Source organism: Ahaetulla prasina, chromosome 2 (genome assembly GCF_028640845.1).
Source record: "Ahaetulla prasina isolate Xishuangbanna chromosome 2, ASM2864084v1, whole genome shotgun sequence".
NCBI lineage: Eukaryota > Metazoa > Chordata > Lepidosauria > Squamata > Colubridae > Ahaetulla > Ahaetulla prasina.
Genome location: NC_080540.1, coordinates 89,104,886 through 89,128,109, shown reverse-complemented (window position 1 = coordinate 89,128,109; position 23,224 = coordinate 89,104,886). Strand labels below are relative to the sequence as shown.

Genomic DNA, 23,224 nt, shown 5'->3' with positions numbered 1-23,224 from the left:
GACTCTCATCTCTTCTAAAGATTTTTGCTAGGTCTTCTGCGTGGTCTACTCTTATCCCTCTAGAACACATTGTATTATAGAGCCCCAATTCTCAGCTGTCTTATGTTCAAAGTATATACACGCTAGTAGTTCTATAGCATCTATCAGTTCCTGCCTATTGCCAGTCTTTTGACTGCCACTATAAAGCATCTGGCATGGCACTTTAATTTCAGTTCTAATTTGCTAAAGGACAATTAACATTTCTACTTGCAAGAAGTGTTTCACAACAGACATCACCACAGAATAGATTTTCACAGAGAAAAGTAAATAAATTTACTAAAATAGTGTTTGCTATTTGCTTTCTTATTAGTTAGATGAGTGGGATGTACGTAAGATGGATGAATGCTTTCAACTAATCTTACTCTAATCATAATGCCTATAAGTGCAATACATGTTTTACAAGTGACAGAAACTAAAGGTTGTAATGTAAGTTAGATAATAGTTTCAATTAACCTTTTATATAGAAAAAGCATTAATCAGATTCACATTTGTGAATGTTAAAAAACCGCACAAGTTTCTGCTTTTTATAGCGTACAGGTAGTCCTCAACTCACAACAGTTCATTTAGTGACTGGCACTGAAAAAAGGGACTGATGACCATTTTTCACACTTACAGCCATTGCAGTATCCCCATAGTCAGGTGATCAAAATTCAGATGCTTGGCAATTGGTTTATATTTATGACAGTTGCAGTGTCCCGGGGTCATATGATCCCCTTTTGGCACCTTCTGACAAGCCAAGTCAATGGGGAAGCCAGATTCACTTAAAAACCTAGTTGCTAAATTAACAACTACAGTGGTTCACGTAACAATTGTGGCAAGAAAGGTCATAAAATGGAGCAAAACTCTCTTAACAACTGTTTCACTTTGCAACAGAAATTTTGGGCTCAATTGTAGTTGTAATTCGACGACTATCTGTAATTCAAAATATGGAACTTTCGCATGCCTTGTAAAAGATGTACAAAGTAACTTATTGGTCCAGTGTTACGAATCATGATATTATGCTAGCATTGCGAAAAGAAATGTAGGCTACCATAGTTATTTCTAGTCATACAAATGACTAGACAGAAAAATCTTAAATATGATAAAGGAAAAATACATGAAAGCAGCTTTGTCTGCTTATTTATTTGAAGTTCACTAAATTATACAATAAGGCAACAGAGTTATCCTAATACTGATAAAGGCAGAATGTCCCTTCAGTGAGATATTTTTACAGATATGTGAAGTGGGATATGTACAAGTATTCCTATATTCTAAGAGGTTAAAAGGAGAAAAGACTTTTCAAGTATGTCCCAACTTTGTATGTGTTTACAAGAAATCTTAAATATATATTAGTTCATTACAATATTAGCTTATTAATTGGATTTTTAATTAGTGTGGGGAGTTAAATCATGGATTAGAGTTAATGTATAAATTTGAGAGCAGCAGACATTAATATTGTACTACATATGCTGCACAACATATATAATCTACATCAAACTTTTTTTACATCAATTGCACAAAATACAAAGGTGAAACTTTTATTTAAATAGTGCCAAACAATTAAAACTACTTAAATAGACTTTCTAACAAATTAGAAATATATTTCCAAGGGCCTTAAGTACATCTTCCAATTATATATTTCTATTTATCTTCTCCATTCCAATCCTGGACTACATGATAAATATTCACACTGTAACGAGTGCCCATGGCCACCAGTCTGCAATCAGATCTTTTCACTTTCCCATTACATACACTGTGTATGCAGCGCTACAATATTAAATTTCAAATCATTAAAATTCAAGACCCAAAACTTGGGAATTATACTTTATAATAGGGGAATAAGATTTTACAACTTTGGTGCAAAATTGCACAATAGTGACGGTACTACTTTTTTTCTTAAAAGTTCAAATTTACATACTAAATGTAATTAAAATCATAATGAGCTATCTTTGGTCAGTATCCTGTTCCTAAAGGAATAATTTAACAAAAACACTAGTGCTTCTCCCAATTGGATTCTTTCTTCAATAAATGCAATACATCAGCAAATACAAGTATTCTGAATTTCCTTAAAGTATTTCCTTTAAATAAGCATTCTCCAGCCTAAGAAGTTAAATCCTCTAACGATATAGTATTGATTCATGTGCTAGTTTCTTAATTGTCTTCCTTTCAGGAATTGTTCATGACAAAGACAATGAAATGCCACAAATGGTACAATAAAAAATATTAACTTAGCAGTTAATATTTGAGATGGCTGACAGATTGTGAAAGCAAGACATGACACATGTCATGCTGCTGTGCTGATTATTGCTTTACTGAAAAATCTAGTTGAAGTAATTACTACTATCAGTAATCCAGTTATCAGAAAATGTATCAGAGAAGGAAAGAGATTTTGTCCAATTCTAGCTTGGTTAAATTAGTGCAAGGAAAGCTTGTAAAAGGTTTTGCAAGGAACTAGAGTGTGACTTTTTTTAAGGAAGATAGAAGATAACTACAAACATGCACACTAAGCCTGTACTGTCACACTGACTATGCATGTGGTATAGTGACATAATCACTAATTCTGTAATGAATGTGAAGAGGAGGAGGCAAGGAGGGGGGAAAAAGTGCCTTTTTTTCTGTTTCAACTCTACCTTTTTTGGCTGAAATTTCACTTTCCAAGGCATCTCTGTAGAACCAGCATTTTATCAGAATGCATTTTCAAAGCACAGTATAACAGGCAACTATCATTCAGCAACCAATTAAGACACAAACTTCAGGGAAGCAGAGGGCCCAGGCTGAGCTCCACATGATGGGTGAGCCAAATGACTTCACAACTCTGATCACATTCCTCTGTGGGGCGGATTGGAGCGGCAAGATTTTTGAATTCATGTCTCATCTTAAAGCTTACAGTAACTTTCCCTTCTTCTTTCTGTGGAGTAACTTTGATGAATATTCCAACTTTGTTAGCCTTCCGGAAAGCTATGATGCTACAAAACAGGAATAATAATAATAATAATAATAATAATAATAATAATAATAATAATAATAATAATAATAATAATAGTAGTAGTAGTAGTAGTAGTAGTAGTAGTAGTAATAGTAAAGAAATTGCAGCTTCCTGCAATAACACCAGCGGAACCGCAAAAAATTGTGCTACTCAAAACATTATATATTTTAAGAAGATAACTGGTTGATACCTAGGATGATGGCAGCAACCCTTATCAATCATTAGCACCAGTCAATCGTATTTGTGACACATTTTTTAATATTCAGTTGACTAAGTTTCATGTTTAATGAATAAAAGAGATAACAACAACAACAATAATAATACTGAAATAGTCTGTTGTTCAAGTAAGTAACTTCCAATTCAATTTTCCAAATCTTGCAAACTTTCAATGCTACTCCAGGGTCTCAATTCTCAGGAGCAAATGATGTCACCTCCCCCATCTTTTCATCAGGAAAACCTTTACTAGAATAATTACCAAAATTACCATAAATGGAGGAAGAGCTAGATGCAGTCCTTATACTTATACGGTCCTTATACTATATCTTGCTTTAATAGTTAAAAGCTATAAAAGCTATACAAATTTATACTGCAAGAACAATCCTAGCAATACTGTCAACCTCATATAGGCGATGCTTGTCTAGGATCTGTAGTATTCCTTGTTACTTCCCGGGAAGAGGCTTCACGGTATCCAAAGCAGAACAGATTCAGTCACAGTTTTGTTCCATATAGTATCAACCTTGTGAACTCTCAAGCTTCCTCTTTTAGATATGTATTCAACATGGACAAATTAGTATGTATATGTATGTGGGGGGCAGTAGTGAAACCTGAACCGGCTTGCTGGCCACACATGCATGCTGCGCGCCAAACGTGTGCTCTGCATACATGCGCACTGCGCACCAAACGCGCATGGTGTGCTTGCAAGCACAGTATGCACCAAAAGGAGGCTTGGGAAGGTAAGTTGAAGCAATGGGGAGGATCAGCTGTGGCGCGTGGTTTAGCTTCGCTAGAAAGCAGGATTTCCTGTTTTCTAGCAAAGCTAAACCCCACTGCACGGCTGATCGTTAGAAATACCAGTTCAGAGGAACAGGTATCTTTTTTAACTACCAGTTCGCCCGAACCGAAACAAACCGGTAGCATTTCACCCCTGGTGGGGGTGGGGGGGGGTATGAGTGTGGGGGCTATGAGTGTGGATATATGTATGTATATAGTATGTGATTATGTGTGTTATGTATGGGTTTGAGTATACTTTCTTTTGAGAGTAGGCAACAGAATTTCATTTTTAATCTGTGCCAGTATTCTCACAGTAAAAAATTACAATAAACTTTATCTTTAGGATTACTGAACATAATACAGGTAGTCCTTGACTTATGACCATAATTGAGCCCAAAATTTACATTAAATGAATTTTGCTCCATTCTATGCCCTTTCTTGCCACATTTGCTAAGTGAATCACTGCAGTTGTTAAGTTAGCAGCAGAGTTATAAAATAAATCTGGCTTCTCCACTGAGTTTGTCAGAAGTTGCAGGAGGTAATCACGACCTTGGGACACTGCAATCATCATAAATATGAATCACTTGCCAAGCATCTGAAATTTGATCATGTGACCATGGGGATGCCGAAACGGTCATAAGTCACTAAACTAGTAATTGTCCAGGAGAGTAGTTGTAAGTAAATTGGGGGGGGGGGGGAAGAGAAACAGGACTAAATAGTTACTTTACACCAAAAATGGCTACAAAACAAATTTGGAGCTGGGTTAGAGAAAAGATTCAATTAGTCCATCATCTTGCTTCCAACAGTAGCCACCCAAATGCCTTTGGGATGCTCACAAAAAGGGCCTTAGCCTTGCTACTTGCTCCCTAGCAACGTCTATCAAAATACTACCTCCCTGGCAAGTAGTACCTAGTGGCATTCTGTGGCATTAAATCTGGAGATTTTTCAGCTGCATTGCCAACAATGATAGATCTATCTTCCATAAATGTATTTAATTCCTTTTGCAAGGTATCCAAACCAATGTCTAATGAAGGCTGCATCTGCTGCTGATGTTTGCCAGAACTAAAATCACTAGTGAAGTAGGTTCTCCCTTCCTGCTAAGCCTGTCGAAATATGGATGTAGAAAATGCCATTGGCATTTTATGAAATATATTATTTAGTCTATTTGGAACTACTGCTACTAGGAGAAAAATATTTTTTTAAATTTCCACCTAGAAAAAGTAAAGATAGCATTGGTCAATTTTCAACAGTTGGTAAATACAAGTCTATAGTTGTGAAAGCAGACAGACAAACTTACTCAGGGTCATCCTGGAAATCTTGAGATTCTGCCAAGTCATCATATTCTGCTGCTGCATCCTTGCCAGCCAAGATTAATTCCTTGGAAGGAACCATCACCTGAAAAGAGATGTAGAAAAAAAAAGGTTTCATAACTAATATGAAAACAACCGTAATTGCTAATGAAATTTGAACTACCATGGAAACTTCTCATATCCAAAAGATCTTCTCACAAGATCTAATACCATGCTAATCATGGGCATTAAAAGCCTCATCTCCTTTTTTTAAAATAACACATTGTTATAGTAAGGCAGAAAACCATTTTAAACCTAAAAAAGGACTATGCAGATATTCAAAATTTATATATTTTTAGCACAGTTTCAGAGTATATTCATTAGCTTATACACGTAAGATGATAAACTATACTACCTTTGCAGTACTATTAATATCCTCAGGATCATTTTCCTCACATTCTTTTAAGGTCACATGGGTAAGGTTTTCCACTGGATTGGTTAGAGTTAGAAGAACCTGGCTTTCCTATGAATGACAGAAGTATATAAGGGACAAAATATTCATGAAGGTTCTATATGGTTCTATATAACCATTTTTGTCTGTATGATGCCCTTTTAGGAAGTGCTAACCTTCTAAATAGCAACATGAACCATTATCCCATTCATTTTTCTAAACTATAAATATCCAATTCATATTGGAATTAAGGAAAATTATGAGTTGGTTTGCAGACAACCAAATCAAAATCAAACACAAAAATCTGAAATAGTAAGCAGCCACACTACAGCACAACAAAACTTTAAGAGATTCACTGTTTCACCCTCACTCAGCATATTACCCCAGGCAACCAGTTCATACACTTCTCAACCAGACCTTTTTCTTGATGGAAGGTGCTTTCTGAGGCATGGCTGAGAACAAACAACAAAAGTCTAATTGCCTCCCCACAAACTCTTTCCTCTTTGATAGAGAAAAAAAAATGTCTCTTCTCCCAGAAACCTCTGGGAGAAAGAAGCAAGAAATTGTGGGCTTGGGTTGGAGGAAGTCAAGATTCACTTCTAACCTCAGATCCAAAACTGAAAGTTCCAGCAAGGATAGGTAAAAGGAATCTGAGTCAAGGAATTACTACTTTAAGAAGCATAAGTATATGCCTAGTTATCACTACATTAAATTTTTTGAGGGGGCTGTCTGGTTTTAATTTCCTATCTCTTGTTATTGTCTCTATTATAAACACAGTCCTGTCTGATAGGAAGTGGCATCTTTCTCTCAGAGTTGCTTTTATATTAGTAGAATCTTTCAAAAAAACATGTATATTGAGGGATTTTTTTCCCCAGTGGGAGATTTCTGTAAAGTGTTCCAGATAGTAGCAGCACTGTATAGTTTAATATCCTTGTCCAGTGAATGTTTCACTTTCTTATTTTTAATAAAGCAATTTTCTTTTCAAATTATAACTTGTAATCATGCTCTAGCTTCCCAAAGGAAAGTAGGGGGGCTATTTTCCATAATTATACACCTCAAGGCCAAAGAATAGCACCTTTCAATTTATTTTTCTCCCAATCTTTTTCCCTGCCTGTTACCACAAGCCAAAGAGCTTGCAAGATTAGTGAAAGGGCATCAAGCAAAGGCATTCCAGGAAGTCACATGGTGATCATAACAATTAACAAGTACTACCATGATACTAGGAAAGTGGGCCATAGCTCCTAAAACTATAGGGCTTCTAGGAGAGAAGTTTGACACCTCAAAGTTTTCAGGTTTTAAGGTTTGGCGTTATCACTATACATAGTCTTTCCTATATGAAAGAAAAGGGGAAAATGTTTCAAGATTTACAATTCTCAAAAGTACACATTAAACTTCTAACATGTTGTTATGTATTCCTTATGGGCATCTTTTTCAATTGTTTCATCCTGATAGGCTTTTGAATCCAATTTAAAAACAGTGGATTGAGAAACCATGAGTTAAAGTCATGTCTTCACTGAACCAATGTTATTAACATAACATGTTAGCTTTCCAAGCCTCTGTCACATTTTAAACAAAACAAAAGATTTAACAGCCACTATATGCACTTATATAACAGCCACTTATATACAGCCACTTAGATGAAGCTTTGAAGGTCCATCTCAAAAGAGGGTTAAAGTAAACAATTACTAACCTTCATATAGCGCAGATTAGGAATAGACATGATTCTCACTTCTGGGATGTAATTGCTATAAATACAAATAAAAAACACCAACAGGAAATATGTGAATGGCATTGTCTCTAGTCTTTTTGCTATGCTTTATAATTTTAAATACCTCATTTTTAAATTATGCAGTTTTCAAATTACCCATATCTTTCAGACTATAAGATGCACCAAGATTTCGAAGAGGCAAACCAGAAAAAAACGTTTTTGCCATCCCCAGCCCCCAGGAGCATGCTGCAGGCCTCCCAAATCCTCTGTGCGTCTCGTTTTTGGGAAAAATGAGCCTGTTTTTTGCAAAACCGGGATGCACAGAGGGTTTGGTAGGTCTGCAGAGTGATCCTGGGGCTGGGCAGGCCAAAAACACAACACATGGGAGGTTTTGGAGGCCAAAAATGAGCCCGTTTTTCACAAAACTGGGCCCATCTTTTCTCAAAACTGGGCCCATCTTTTCTCAAAACTGGGGCCTGCAGAGTCTTTTGGAGGCCTTCAGGGTGCTCCTGGGGGCTGGGGAGGGCAAAAATGCTGTTTTTGAAAAAAAGGGCCCATTTTTGGCCTCCCAAGCCTCCATCCGTCACATTTTTACCCTCCCCAGCCCCCAGGAGCACTCTGAAGGCCCCATTTTTTGTAAAAACGGGATGCACAGGGTGGGGTTTCAGGAGGCCAAAAATGGCTGTATTCGGTTTATAAGACACACCAACATTTCCATCCTCTTTTAGGCGAGAAAAAAGTGTGTCTTATACTCCGAAAAGTACAGTATTCTCAACAATGAAGCATTTTTAAAAACTGGTTAAATATATGATTGGGAAACAGGTTTGTAATTTATAGCTTCCAGTTTGGTTTTTCATACAATACAGTAATTGGGCTGTGAGTTTCCTTTCTCTATTCACAGAAAAGTGGATCTCACAGGAAAGAATTCATTTCATTTCTTTCAACTAGTAGGCAGGACTAGAAGATGTTTTCCTACACCATGAAGGAAATAACCTCACTTCAGTAGCATGCACTAATTTCAGCTGAAAATCAGAAGCCTGGTAGCACCTTTCCAGACTTACATTTTATGACTTGTGAGCTAGTAAAGTGATATAGGATTCAAATTAGGATGAAGGGACAGGGAAACAGTTCATTTATACAGGTTACATATTATATAGATTACAGCGTTAATTGTGATGTTAAAAACCATTGTGTTCCTTGAAACCTTTTGATATATGTGAAGTCAACTACCTTTCACTCAATTGTGCTATTAGAAGTTTTGGGTTGCTTGTTTTCCAAATGGTAAGCATATTCCTCTCCCTTCTGATTTTTCACTACCATAGGTTTAACATGGGTCTCCTACAATTATTTCAGCAGGATAGTTTAACTTCTTTCTAGGGTAAATCATTGTAGTAACAGCAAAACCTTGCCACTAACACGAGCACCTAGGAAATGGAAGAATAATGTTGGATAGTTTACAGGATAATAAACAAAAACAGCCACTGCTTTTTTAAACCTCTCTATCTTTCTATCCTGTAGGACGGGAGCTGTTGAGTCTATCAATAAACATGTGCCTCTCTCCTCATGGGATAAGGGATTCTTCCATCATTTCATGAACTTATCTCAAAATATAAGCAGCTCTCTCTTCGCTGTTATAGATTCTTTATCTCTGATGCTGTCAGAATGGCCCCTTCCTATGTCATCCTTTTCCCCCCCTTTTCCGTTGAACATGAAAGAGCTTATGTATCATAAGCAACTATTTCAGTATTGGGTAAAACTAAAATCTAAAGACTGGCTTGCTCAGGCAGAAGGAGGTTGTGCTAGTTATAGCTACCATGGCCTGCATGGGAAGATTATTCGGCTGTCTTATAGAGGTGTTCAATATTAACACTGGTGCTCGCTTCCTCTGTTATGTTCCACTGCTTTGGAGACCAATTCTCCACAATTCAGTCCAATCTCTGAATGTGCAATGCGCTTCCCCCAATCACTGATCCTCAGGTGTGATTTATTTTCAGAGTGGCAAGTGATGCTTGCCAGAATCACTTAGCTTGATTACTCACACTTCATGATGTTAGCACCAACTTTTCACTATTTATTAATCTATTTATTAAATTTATATGCCGCCCATCTCACTGATAAAGTGACTAAGCATGGCTTTTCCCAATCCCTTTTATTTATTTTTTCCTTTCTCAATCCTTACCGTAGAGCTGAAAAGCCAGCTGACGTTTTCTAGAAATCAAGGCTAAAGACTGAAGGAAGCAGTTTCCTCCATGTGATAGAAGTTATCTTATCTTCTGGCTAGGATAAGTAGAATAAATCTTACCTGCCAGTCAGTATTGTCAATGAATAATACTAATTTTCAATTTGCCAGAGCAGAAACCAACTGAACTATTAGAAGCACACATACTTGAATTAAATGAACATTACAGCCTTTTGTCAAAGAAAAACATAATATTTAACAATGTCTAGCTGATTGCACTGAATTGTTTAATGAAACTGGAATTTTAAAAACTATATTTTCATACATTTATTGTACCTATATTCATAAGAAAAGCTAAAATAGAAAGGCTGCTACTAGCATACTATTTTTTTGCATGCTGGAACTTGGATTGCGAGAACCTTTATTTGCTAGAAGAAACTGTATACAGCATATATAGATTTGTCCCAACCATGAGAATTTGCTTCAAGTCTTTTGATTTCTTGCAGTCAGTTTTCAAAATACTTACACAGCAGCCAATTGAATTTTGAATTTTATCGATGTGGGGTTGAACTCTGGTTTACTCAAATTGTGTTCACATTTCTACAAACAAAAGAAAAAAATGAGAATAAGAAGTTTGAAAAACTAAAGCTCAAGAATTTCAAATGTCACTGCAGAATCATTTTATTTTACTCAATTCACTAAACACAATGTAAGGGCTGGACTGTATCCAAGAGTGGCTGTTGACAGTAGAATGGAAATTGCTACTGGGATGGATTCCTTCTATCTCAAATCTGCTACAGAGAACCCAGTGTTCTCCAGAATAGATATGAAGGAAGGAAGGGGCACGAGCATTGGGGGTGGGGAACCAAGGGCATTCATCCATATGAACATAAAGTATTTCCTTAACAATGGAAGTAGCCTATAAAAATGCTGAAAGATTTTATTTAGACATTTAAAAAGACAACTTTGTTTCATAAAAAGAACCTGCTCTATTGTCAGGCCTAGCGCAAGAACGATGTAAAAAAAAAGTCAGTCAAACTTCAGTTCTTTATTTGCATAACACCGTATAGACAGAATCTTGCCAGATTAAACCTATGCTACTCCAACCTAATGGAGATACCCTGGGAAATTCTAGGGAGGAATTGCCTATCCTAAATATATCTTCCTCTTCTTACAATCCAACTCCAAACTTTGCTTCCTCTTGCCCCACCCTTGGCATGTGGTCCCTCATTCCTGGGAACCTGCTGTGTTATTGTAATCCACTACATCACCTCCCCCTTACAGACACATTGCAACACAACTGTAAAAATTTATTTAGTTCAGGATGTTGTTTCCTATCATAGCTAGCCACAAGCCTTTCACAAAATGATATGGGGGAGATAGAAACATACCTTGCCTAGAAACTGATAGATATATAACCACCATGCAGAAAATCTACAAATTGCTTTCTGCACCACAAATTTATCCAAAATAACATTTAAACCTACATTCATTTTGACAATGAATTCCACAAATAATACAAATTTATATTCTAAATGTATGTTTTAGGGTAAGATTCTTTACCTCTTTGGAGCTTATTGTTTTATTAGTCTTTCCTTAGGTCGTTAGTTCTCATATTTCAAATAAGAACTAAAGAACTAATTCAACGCAATATGCTTGTAGTTGAAATAAAGCACTTAGTGTCTACCTTGTTCTATTTATTTAGCATGCATTGCCTGGAATTGTCAGTATTCTATTTTATTCCTTACCACTATTATCAGTAGCCACTAGAATGAAACAGGGAAAGTTGCATCTTTGTGACCTCGCAACGCAAAGCAAGATGAACTTGGTACTATGAAAGATCAAGCTACACAGTTATCACTTTTAGCAGTATGAATTTACAACTGGGTTTCATCACTGTAAAATGCATTTATAAAGGACGCTGCCTCATTGTACAGACCTGGGGTCTGTACATCTGCGGCTCTGGAGCCACATGTCGCTTTTTCATCTCTCTGCTGTGGTCCCTTGTCACTCAAAATATGTTTCACAACCGCCAAGAAAAGAAAAGTTTCAGAAGAAAACAGAATGTTTAATTCAACTACATATGCTAGTTTTGTGGCTGCTCAAGAAATAGTCAGGCATGGAAAGGGTTTTGTGGCTCCAGGTGTTTTCTTTTCTGTGGGAAAAGAGTCCAAATGGCTCTTTGAGTGTTTAAGGTTGCAGACCCCTTGTACAGACAGAGAGAAGCAATATTTTCCTATTGAAGTAATACAAATTTATTGTAATCTAAGAATTCTCAAAACATGCATTCCCATGCTGATTACATTCAAAATCAGCCAAGGATCAAAGCTAGAAGAGATATGGAAGAAAATTGGAACAATTCCAGGATGGGAAATTCTGGAATTTGCATATAATCTCTAATTTTGTCAAAAGTGACTGTGATGGCAATATAGTTTTTTATAGTGATTACATACCCTGCATCGCAGTGAGCGTTTGATCAGAAGGTGCTTATGACGTGGGTAAAGTTGAGAAGCACAAATGGGCTGAAAATCTGGCTGCAGGAGGCGCTGCTTTAAGGTCGTCACTGTTCACAACACAGGAAGTTCAGAAAATTCACAATCTCAGTTAATGATTTTGAATAATAAAAACACGCATCATTTGAATCAATCAGCTTGGACAGAAATGTGGCAAAGAAAAGCTAAACTATTACCTTCTGTTAGATTGACTGGCCTTGTGTAATAATCCTCAGGTAAAGGTTCAACTTCTTCCACAGCCTGAGCTAGTTCAATTTTTATCTCCTTGTGGTCTTCCCCTTCTTTCAGCCTGAGGCAAAGGAAATTAATCGATTGCTTTTAAAAGAAGCCATAAAAACCTGAGCAGTACTAAATTCCTGGTTCAAATGAAACAATATAGAGCTGCTAGAGATCAATTCTTTATTTATGTTCAGATATTCTTGCAGTACTTGGAATAGTAGTACCAAGCTGTAACACTCAACCTAATTTTTATTTTAATCACTGAACTAATACAGATAATAGCAAATTTTAGAGGTAAGAACATGAGCTGTATTTTTTTAATAAAATGACACTTTAGAGAAGATCGCAGGTACAGCATAGATGTCCACACAGTGGTACTGAAAGTACAGGATTTAAGTAATCAGCTAAAGAAGGAAGACCCAGCATTATCCTTGATTCTGAGGCTATTTCCATTTTATATGATTGAGATTAAGCAATGTAACTTTAATCAATCATTGATATGAAAGAACTAGTACTCACGAAAGTCCAGTTAGGGCGCTGATAGGGGCCCCAGGCCTCTGACGTTGGAGCCTGGTTCCAAGGCCATATTTGTCCTACAAGAGATACAGATAATCCTTGATTTATATCTGGCTGCTTAACAACCCTTCAAAGTAAACTGGGGAAAAAAGTTATATATGACCCATCCTTGAAGTTATGATTGCCACACCATCCCCACAGTCACGCATTTCAGGCTGTTGGCAGTTGGCTCACATTTATAATCAGCTTGCAGTGTCCCACAGTCATATTATCCTATTTTGCTACTTTTTTGCCATTTTCCAGAAAAAATATGTCCATTGGATAACGTGGTTTCACCCTTACAACCACGCGGTTCGCTTTAACTACCACAGTGACTCATTCAATGACTGTCGTAAAAGTAGTCATAAAAACGAGTCTGATCACGTGGTGCCTCAACTTACTACCACAATTACTTAAAACCAAAATTCTGGTCCCAACTGTGGCTGTCAGTCAAGGATTACCTGCCAACAACCAGAGGTGAGTCGGCAAATGAAAACATACCATCTTGGGTTTGGAGGCAGCTTAAAAACAAGATGAATCAATTACAAGAAAAGCAAATCTGGAAGTTTTCTCTGTTCAGAGAAAGTTTTCATAGTTTGATGAACAGAAATCAAACATACAAAAACTTTTAAAAAGGAGCAAGCCCTTCAGTCAGTTTATTCTGCTTAAAACTGTTTTGATTTAGTGCTTACATTTAAATTTCAATTGAGTCTTCTAGATCAGAACATAAATATTTATTTATTAAATTTATTTTCTGCCTATCTTGTATCCAATGACTCTGGGCAACTTACAACATAAATAGTTAAAATTCTAGGAGGAAAAGTACTTTTGTGGCCAAACACCCTGTACTGCAATAGACCTGAAGAAGATCTAGAGATGAAAAATACATAATGACTATAATGGTATGAAATCATATCATTATACCACACTTGAGTTAACAACAGTCAGCTGAGGTACTTGCTAACAAATTAATATTGAGTTGTGACAGCAGATATCAAAACTGAAAGTTGTCAATTTCTAAGGAAAAGTAGGCTAGATTCAAAAATGTTCCTCTACATACAGAAAATAATTGAAACAGTTCTTTTCCCATTAGTGCCAGACCAGTGCACTGAAAAAATGTAATCTAAAATGAAACTAAATATCTACATGTAAAAGAGGTCAGACAACTTCTCAGAAAAGTTTGGTAACTCCTATAGTTCACTGAATCCAATGTTAAAAGCACAGTTTATATGGCAATGTTACTGAGTCAGGTGCTTTGAATTATTTCACTTATCTCCCTGCTGCTCCTAATAGTTCTTTCTGTGTTATCTTTATAGTAAAGATAGAAGGTTTAGCCCTATACTGTAAATAGAATTGCTAAATACTTTGGGATACTATTTTGCCTCTCTAGCTCACCTATTATTTTTTAAACTTTTAGTGGGTGGTTTATTGTTTTAGTTAAAAGGGAAGGAAAAGCTATTTCATTTATCTACGTGGATATCAGATGTAATCTATATTAAAGTTTCTATACAGGATTGCTATTTAAAAGGACTTATGATTTTTAACAGGGAAATAAATATTTAAGTGGCAAAGTTGTAGACAGGGAGTAATGTATTTATAGGCAGTCTATAATTCAAGAGGACTAAGATTTGTCAAAGAATTATACAGTGGAAGCCCAAAATGTATCCAACTGTTCTTAACAGCACTCCAGTTCATCAAAGATTGTGACCTCACAGTACATTAATAGGGTCTTACACTGAACAATTTTTGTTTTATGTAAAAAAAAAAATTAAGAATACACTGGGTTATATGACTCCTAAACTCAAATGTGGATTAATTCATTCAGATTGAATGTGAACTTTCCTATTATGAGCATGTTAGTCACCCAAATGCAATAAAGACAATCTGACTAGCTGAATCCAGCTAATGGAACCAACTAAAGGAACTTACCACTACATGTATAGTATGTTGCTGTGGAGAGCCCCAAATTAGCGGCAGGTAGCAACGGAGATAAAAAAAAAATGCACCAATAAAGACAAAAGCAATGCACAGAGCAAGCAGGTTATACAGTTATCCAAAAGGCAGCAAGCATATGCAAAATTATTTAGCCAAGAAAAGAAATAAGCTTTTCATTTGACACTGAATGCATAGCTGAAAATTAAAACAAAATACATATTTAAATCTAAATCTCTGACATTACATTTGTGCCGACTCTGAGCTAAATCACTGTGTACAGAATAACAGTAATCCAGCATTTGAAAATCGAAGGTATTGGGGTGCATTTCCAAATCTGAACCTTTACTATAAAATTCAAGCCAAGGTTATGTCAAATACAGGTAGTCTTCAACTTACGACCACGTTTCAGCCCAAAATTTCTGTTGCTAAAGGAGACAGTTAAGTATATTTTGCCCCATTTTATGCCTTTCTTTCTTCTGGCTTCCCCAATGACTTTGCGCGTCAAAAGGTAGCAAAAGGGAAATCACATTCCGGAACACTGCAACTGTCATAAAAATGAGTCAATTATCAAGCATCTGAATTTTGATCACAAGATCATGGGGATGGTACAATGGTCATAAGTGTAAAATAGCCATGTGTCACATTTTTCAGTGCCGTTGTAATGTCAAACAGTCACTAAATGAATTGTAAGTTGAGGACTAACTGCAGACGATACCTCTTAATAAAACATAATCTATGAAAACTTCAGATAAGCTCCAATTATTATTTTTTAAATAATGTCAACTTTTGTTTTAAAAGTTTTTTAAAAAGTTGTTTTTTGTTTTAAAAGTTTTAAAAATGTCAACTACAACAATTATATCACTGCACTTTAGAATGTTACATCTGATTCTCACTGTGTGATCCCAACAATTTCTGTGCTGTTTTCCTAGCTTACCGAAAAGGCCAATGGCATGTATGGTCGACGTCGAACTAATTTTTTTCGATCTCTTTCCATCTTCTCCTTCTGAGCCAACTGTTGATAATATTCCACCAGTTTATTAATCTATATAAAAAGAAACATTTTAAGCTACTCATGAGAAAGGATATTCTTTACAAGAATTTTTTTCCTGAATTAACTCTGAATTTTTTTTAAAAAAAAACCTTTCACTGCATTTACAAACCTTCACAGAGTTTAAGATTTACTTTCTCTCCGTTCCTAGCAACTTTCTCCCCCTATTTATTTTCTTTATAGAATAACTTGTGCCACTATTCTACGTAACTACATATTTACTCATTTGAACGGACATTAGTGTTCTTTTGTAGAAGATAAATATAGAGAAATGGGACAAATCAATATATTCCTGATTTATTTCACTTTCACATTTCCTAGTAAATTAATTTATTCCTGAATAAACCTGCGATGTTAAAACTATCCATGTGAAAATTCCAAATGTTAAAAAATGTCTCAAGATATATATTCTAAAATATATTTTAATACTCCGACATGTGGTAGCTTATATTTTTGTTCTTTTTAAATGACATCATGTTTTATTAAAACAATAGGATATGTATGTGCACACACACACACACTACTTATATAGACTAAACTACACCCAGAGCAGTTTTATCTTCATTCCTGGACTAACTACTGCTGTGTCTTTGCCTGAACAGGAATTAAGTTGATCTGGAGCAAGATTCTATCTATCAAGCTTTGTCACTTGGCTTAATTAAGCTGTTAATTCCAAGATCATCATCATAACTGCATCAGAACGAGAAACTGAAAGAAAACTTTGAATTACCAATTTCTTTCCCTTGTATGGGTTTTTTACTTAAGTGATATTCAGTACTCAAAGGTCAAATCAGGTTCATACCGGAGAAATCCAGAAATGATCTAAACTTTTGCTTTCCAAAACCTATTACACACATCGCTGACTAGAAGCTATCTAGTTGTTTGTAGGAAGGCAATTGATCTGAGAAGAAAAACTGACCTGAGGAAAAGGTAAACCTTCCTTCAAAAGTGATACAAGGACTGTGATCTTCCCTGTATAGATCATAGCTGTCCCTATTGCATTTCCAGAGCTAATAAGATCAGTGCAGGAAGGCAGTGTCTCAAAGCAGGGCAGTGATGGAAAAATACACGGACTTGATGCTTTTTCCACCAATATACTTTCATACCTAGGCTGATAATTATATTAAACTGCTAAATCAGTTGGGGGAAGATTGTGAATAATACTTGAGACTTATTCTCTCAAACTTAAATTACTAGATACGGTTTATTTAGTTACCTTTTGTGTATAAGGATTTTCGGGTTCCTGCCAACCTCCACTGGCTGCAATATAACAAAAAATAACATCAACAATTAAAAAGAAGGGAATCATGAAACACATTTTCTAGTCAAAAATAAACTAGATAGAAAGTAACTCTGCTAAATCCATCACTGGGCTAATACTATATACTTGTTATTTAGAATGACATAATACTGTGTGCTTCATCACTGTATGTGAGTCAGAAAACAGCTTGTGTTTCTAATCTAGTTACTGACTGTTGGTTAACGTGAACATAGGGACATATAATATCAATCAGCAAACCAAAGATAGGTTGGTCTTTGGTTTTGACAGATAACTCTGCATAACATGTAGAGTTTTTAAGCCATCCTAGTCCCATTTATTTTAGATATGATACTCACCAACTGATTTATCTGCCATGCCAACATCTCTGGATGTCCAGCGGCAAAATCCACAGGCCAGATAATAAGCTTTTTTCATTGTCGTCTTAGCTGGATCATCAGGCAATGGAGCAGGAATACTTGTTGCTCGAGTAGAAAGGGTGTGCATACAGCAAGGACAATCAAAACAGTTAGCACACCTAAGCAAGAAGACACCAATATTAGTTTTTTAATTGAATGGATATGATTGTATTTACCTACAGAGTGACAATGCTCATTATTATGTAAACCATATTGATTTCTTGAAATCAAAAGGTGTATATAAATTGGAGCCAAGATTCTTAGTTTATAAATGTACGTATAATTCCAAAGCCACTCTTAACACTAAGCTTTAAAATATTTATTGCTCAGAATAATTCATTGAGGCAACCAACAGGAAGCAAATTCATGTATCTATTCCTTTATAAAAAGACAAACATCCTGTCATGCATATTCCTTCAGATTTTATAATAATCAATCTGTTAAGATTCTATATGCTGTAAATCTCAGCTTACAACAGTTCATTTAATGAAGTTCCAACAGCACTGAAAAAGTGATTTATGGCCGTTTTTCACATGACCATTGCAGCATCCCCATGGTCACGTGATCAAAATTCAAACGCTTGGCAACTGACTCATATTTATGATGGTTGCCGTGTCCCAGGGTCATGTGATCACATTCGGTAACCTTCTGACAAGCAAAGTCAATGGGAAACTCAGATTCTCTTAACTGTATGGCAACCATGTTACTAACTTAACAAATGCAGTGATTCACTTAACAACTGTGGCAAGAAAGGTCTCAAAATGAGACAAAACTCACTTAACAAACATCTCACTTAGCAACAGAAATTTTAGGTTCAATTATGGTCATAAATCGAGGATTACCTGTACTATTAAATTCAAAGTGGGCTTCAAATTAATAATTATGTGGTCAAATATACTGTAAAGAGATTATGCAAAATACAAAAGAAAAGCTTTAGGAAAAGAAGAGGGTGGGGGAATGTAAACTTACCTATTTTTTTTCAGCTTGGCTTCAGCTGAAGGCATATTCTCCAAGCAGCTGGGACAATAATGAGAATCCACCTATAGAATAATTTTAAAGAGTCATCATTCTTCACTATTATACTTGAACTAATGCTGCTTCTTATATTTGGAAGAAAAAAGACATTTGGATTTTCAGGAGCTGGGACTGGACAATATCCAAAAGATTGATTTATAAACCACAAAACCTTAATTTGATTATTGTTATTTCAGATTTTGCTCTCAACGATCAGATAGGCATTTTAATTGTAGAGGTAAAATCCAATACCAGAAAAAACTTTGTAAGACTTCTGCCTCTCCTTGGCTAGTTCCAAATATACATCTTGATGCTTGTGGAGAAAAATTATCCCATTTTAAAATGAAATATTAAAATGTAACATCAAATGTAATGCTCAGGAGACATAAGATGGTTCAGAAGGGCTGACAATTAAATGAAGGGAAAAGGTTGTTCTCCAAAACAGTGCAGAATTTGTTTCTATTCTAGATATTATCATTGAGAGGAAATTTAGATCTGTACAAGAAAAATAGTCAGCATCCTTATTAAACAATCCCCAGGATTATTAATGACAATTAAAATTGACATTATACCTGGGATGAAAAACCACCATAATCAGCAGTGATTCCATGAATTTTCTAACAGGGATTTTTCTCATTTTCAACTATTAATATTTTGAACAGGAGATGTCAAAAACCAAATTTGGAATTTGTCCTGTCATGAATCAATTCTTAAAATTTATTTTCTGTCCAACTGGGTTTCAATAGCTTGTTACGTTCTTTAACTACTCTTTTAGGGTTTTGTTCAGAACTAAACTAAAAAAATAAGTAATTCAAAAACTAATACTTCAGATTAAGACCATTTAATCATAATGAGTAAGATATTTCTTGTTCAGTGCTTATAGACCAGGAGTGTCAAACCTGATCACATCGCGGGCCATATCATGACGTATCAGGATTGTTTTTGCCAACCGGGGTGGGCGTGGCCTAGGCTGCGTGTTTGACACCCCTGTTATAGACTGTTTTAAAATGGAAATTGGTTCGCATTCAAAGACATATATAGTAACAGAGTAAGATTTAAAAATTAAAATATTCTCTTCATTCATATTCATACAGAACAAAACTGAGTCAATCAAAACAGAGCTGGTACCTTGGAGGTCTTCTAGTCCAACCCCCTGCTCAAGCAGAAGACCCTATATTGGCTGTCCAGTCTCTTCTTAAAAACCTCCAGTGATGAAGAACCCACAACTTCTGACAGCAAGCTATTCCACTGGTTAACTGTCCTCACTGTTAGGTAGTTTCCCCTTAGTTCCAGATTGCTTCTGTCCTTGATTAGTTTCCATGTATTGTTTCTTTTCCTCCCTGCAGGTGCTTTGGTAAATAAGGTGACCTCCCCCCTCTTTGTGGCAACCTCTCAAATGCTGGAATACTGCTATGATGTCACCCCTAGTCCTTCTTTTCTCCAGACTAGCCAAACCCAAATCCTGCAACCATTCTTCATATGTTTTAGTCTCCAGGCCTTTAATCATCTTACTACTTCTTCTTTGCACTTTTTCCAGAGTCTCAACATCTTTTTTGTAATGTGGTGACCAAAACGGGATACAGTATTCCAGGCGTGGTCTTACAAACGCTTTATAAAACAGGACTATTACTTCGTGTGATTTTGATTCTATGCCTCTGTTTATAGAACCAAGGATTGTATTAGCTTTTTTGGCTGCTGCCGCACACTGCTGGTTCATATTTAAGTGATCATTCACTAGTAAATACTTATTTTACTAGTAAATAAAAGGTAGTAAATAGTAAAATAACTTTCAAAAAGTTATTTACAACCTTGAGACTGCAACCCAAACAATGTCAAAATTAGGCTCAGAAAGGACAGTCTCATCTTTGGACACTTCTAGAATGTTTGGAGCAGCAGTTCCTTTACCATTTTGTGTTTAACCAATGGAAATTGTTTAAAATTTGGGAACCCCTATAAAATCTGAACAAGTTACATGTTTTTATTGGTGCACTGACTTTTCTGCAGATCCAAATACTAATACTAAATTGCAATTGAATACGGTTGTATAATAAATTGGTTTTCAGTATTACAAAGTACAGTGCTGAATTCCAAGTGACCCCTAGCTTGGCAAACTGGAATGTACATATGGAATTCTGTGAAAATATCATGGGAATTCCTCCAAAAAGATGGCCACTGTGCATGCTCACACAAAAATCAATGTCTTTCAGGCTACTCTATCGTATGTGTCTATTTCTATCCTTTTCTGGACACGTGGACATACTTCAAAACAAAACACTGAAGTGAGACCTCAATCATTTCCATTTTTTAAAAATGCCTCCAGAATATATCTGGGGACCAGGAGCATTCTTTGGAACAGGTGTCTCCAACCTTGGTCCCTTTAAGACTTGTGGACTTCAATTCCCAGAGTCAGAACAAAGTTGGCTGAGGAAGTCTGGGAGTTGAAGTCCACAAGTCTTAAAGGGACCAAGGTTGGAGACCCCTACTTTGGAATACCTTTTTGTGCTTTGCAGCACCTTACTGTCCCGTTTTTTAAAAAAAATAAATCTAAAATTAAAATGAAGTGGGGCATTTTTCTCCGCAGCGTATCACAAAACAGGTCCCCAAGAAAGTTGCAACTTACAGGCGCCACAATATGAATCAAGCCTGTAGTCCACTTGTAACTGCCCATTGTGTTTTTTGAAAATACAAGTTTCATATAGTTAGATAGGTTAACAACAGAACCTGATTATTACCAACATTACCACCTAGAATCCAAATGAACTCAGGCAGGCAAGTAGGCACCCATGACATAAATATATAAATATAAATATATAGGGGGGGCGGGGGACAGAATAAGGATGCGGCTTAAACTATCTCAGGATGCAACGGTAACCAAATGGAAGGCAGAGCATATGATTGACGTCTGAACAGGGACTGATGGCAATTTACACAGGAAAGGCAACAACTTCATGGGAGGAGATGTTATTTCAAAAACATATGCTAAAAGAGTCCCCTCCGCCCTTCCTATAAATCTCTTCCTCGCTTCCCTCCCCAGAATTTACTCCCTTGCAACCAGCCAAGGCAGCACAAAGGGACACTGACACGCGCCCCAATCGAGGTTGTTCTCGAGCTCCAAACCAGAAAAACAGGGAACGTTGGCCCACAATCCCTCTTAGCCAATTGGATGAAAGGGGGGGTGTAGGACTGCGAGTGGCAGCAAGGCTAGCCAATTCACGCCATTGGCGTGATTAAACTCCCCAGCCTCTCTAACACGGCCAATTTACCTCATGCGAGACACATTCGAGGGAGCGGAGCTCGCTGCAGTAGCGACAGAAATACAGCTGCGAAAGCGGCATGCGGATCTCCTTTTCGCCGCGCACCAGGTAGGAGACGCGGTCCGACTGAAGGAGAGAAGCCATCTTGGCAGAACTGAAGCCGGCCCCCTGCTCTTCGGCGCGCCGCCCCACCCAATTCTCCCGATTTCCGCCACGTGGCCCGGAAACGTTCGGTCTTGTGAACGGGCCTCTGTAACCCAGCGTCTCGTCATTTCCGCCAGTTCTCTAAAATGAGATAGGACGGGAGGATGTAAAATGGGGGAACGTAGAAGTGTAACGTTGAGGTTGTGTTGGGTTTCCTGTATCAACGCATTGAGAATTGCTTGTCAAATTTAAAATTAGCCTGCCTTAATGGCAAATTTGATATATTTATCTTCTCCAGTTTGTGTACTCCTAGACACCTTAGACCAGGTGTCTCCAACCTTGGCCAGTTTAAAGCCTGGCGGACTTCAACTCCCAGAATCCTGGCTGGGGAATTTTGGGAGTTGAAGTCCGCCAGGCTTAAAGTGGCCAAGGTTGGAGACCCCTGCCTTAGACTAAAACCCGTTTTCCGACTGATGGTTGTTGTAATCAATCAGAATAGAGCTTGAAGGCACTTTGAAGATGATCTATAGTCCAGCCCTCTGCTCAAGCAGACCTCTGGGCCGCCAACCCAGAAAGGTTGGGGAACTATATAATTTCAGATAGATGGCTGTCCTGTCTTTTCTTAAAAACCTCCAGTGATCCATTCCCCCGGGAGGCAAAGAAGTTGGAGGGAGGTTGGTTGCAATTTTGGAAACTATGAAAAAATATTGCAGGTTCCTCACTTGGAAAATATTGGCATTATTATTTATTATTATTATTATTATATACTTTATTCATTAAACATGAAACTCAGTATATAATTATAATAATAAATTATTATTATTTACTTTATTCATTAAACATGAAACTCAAGTCAACTGAACATTCAAAAATGCATCACAAATACCATTGACTGTTGCTAATGGGTTATACAGGTTGCTGCCAGCGTCCTAGGTATCAACAAGTACCTTCTTATGATATACAATGTTCCAAGTAGCACAGTTTTTTTGCAGTTCCGATGGTGTTATTGCAGGAAACTGCAATTTTTTTTTATTTACATTTATATCCCGCCCTTCTCCGAAGACTCAGGATGGCTTACATTGTGTAAGGCAATAGTCTCATTCTATTTGTATATTTATATACAAAGTCAACTTATTGCCCCCCCAACAATCGGGGTCCTCATTTTACCTACCTTATAAAGGATGGAAGGCTGAGTCAACCTTGGGCCTGGTGGGACTCCAGGCAGCTGTGTTTAATAACAGGCT

General features: G+C 36.7%; 1 protein-coding gene across 3 annotated transcripts; it reads right to left on the bottom strand.

Annotated features, from left to right (window-relative positions):
- Positions 1–1,121: 1,121 nt before the first annotated feature.
- On the bottom strand, positions 1,122–22,037 carry DCTN4 (dynactin subunit 4). 3 transcript variants are annotated; one of them, XM_058169706.1, is made up of 13 exons: positions 21,846–22,034; positions 18,538–18,608; positions 17,509–17,687; positions 17,108–17,151; positions 15,778–15,885; positions 12,873–12,946; positions 12,311–12,423; positions 12,075–12,184; positions 10,148–10,221; positions 7,425–7,479; positions 5,699–5,806; positions 5,292–5,389; positions 1,122–2,984 (listed from the first exon to the last, which is right to left on the bottom strand). In XM_058169706.1, the coding sequence occupies exons 1-13, from the start codon at positions 21,978–21,980 to the stop codon at positions 2,771–2,773; spliced, it is 1,383 nt and encodes a 460-aa protein (XP_058025689.1). In that variant the 5' UTR covers positions 21,981–22,034; the 3' UTR covers positions 1,122–2,770. The 3 variants fall into 3 exon arrangements, with proteins under 3 accessions (XP_058025689.1, XP_058025690.1, XP_058025691.1); XM_058169707.1 differs by lacking the exon at positions 1,122–2,984 and adding an exon at positions 3,039–3,466 and having other exon boundaries at positions 21,846–22,037; XM_058169708.1 differs by lacking the exon at positions 1,122–2,984 and adding an exon at positions 3,473–5,205 and having other exon boundaries at positions 21,846–22,036.
- Between the last annotated feature and the right edge of the window lie 1,187 nt (positions 22,038–23,224).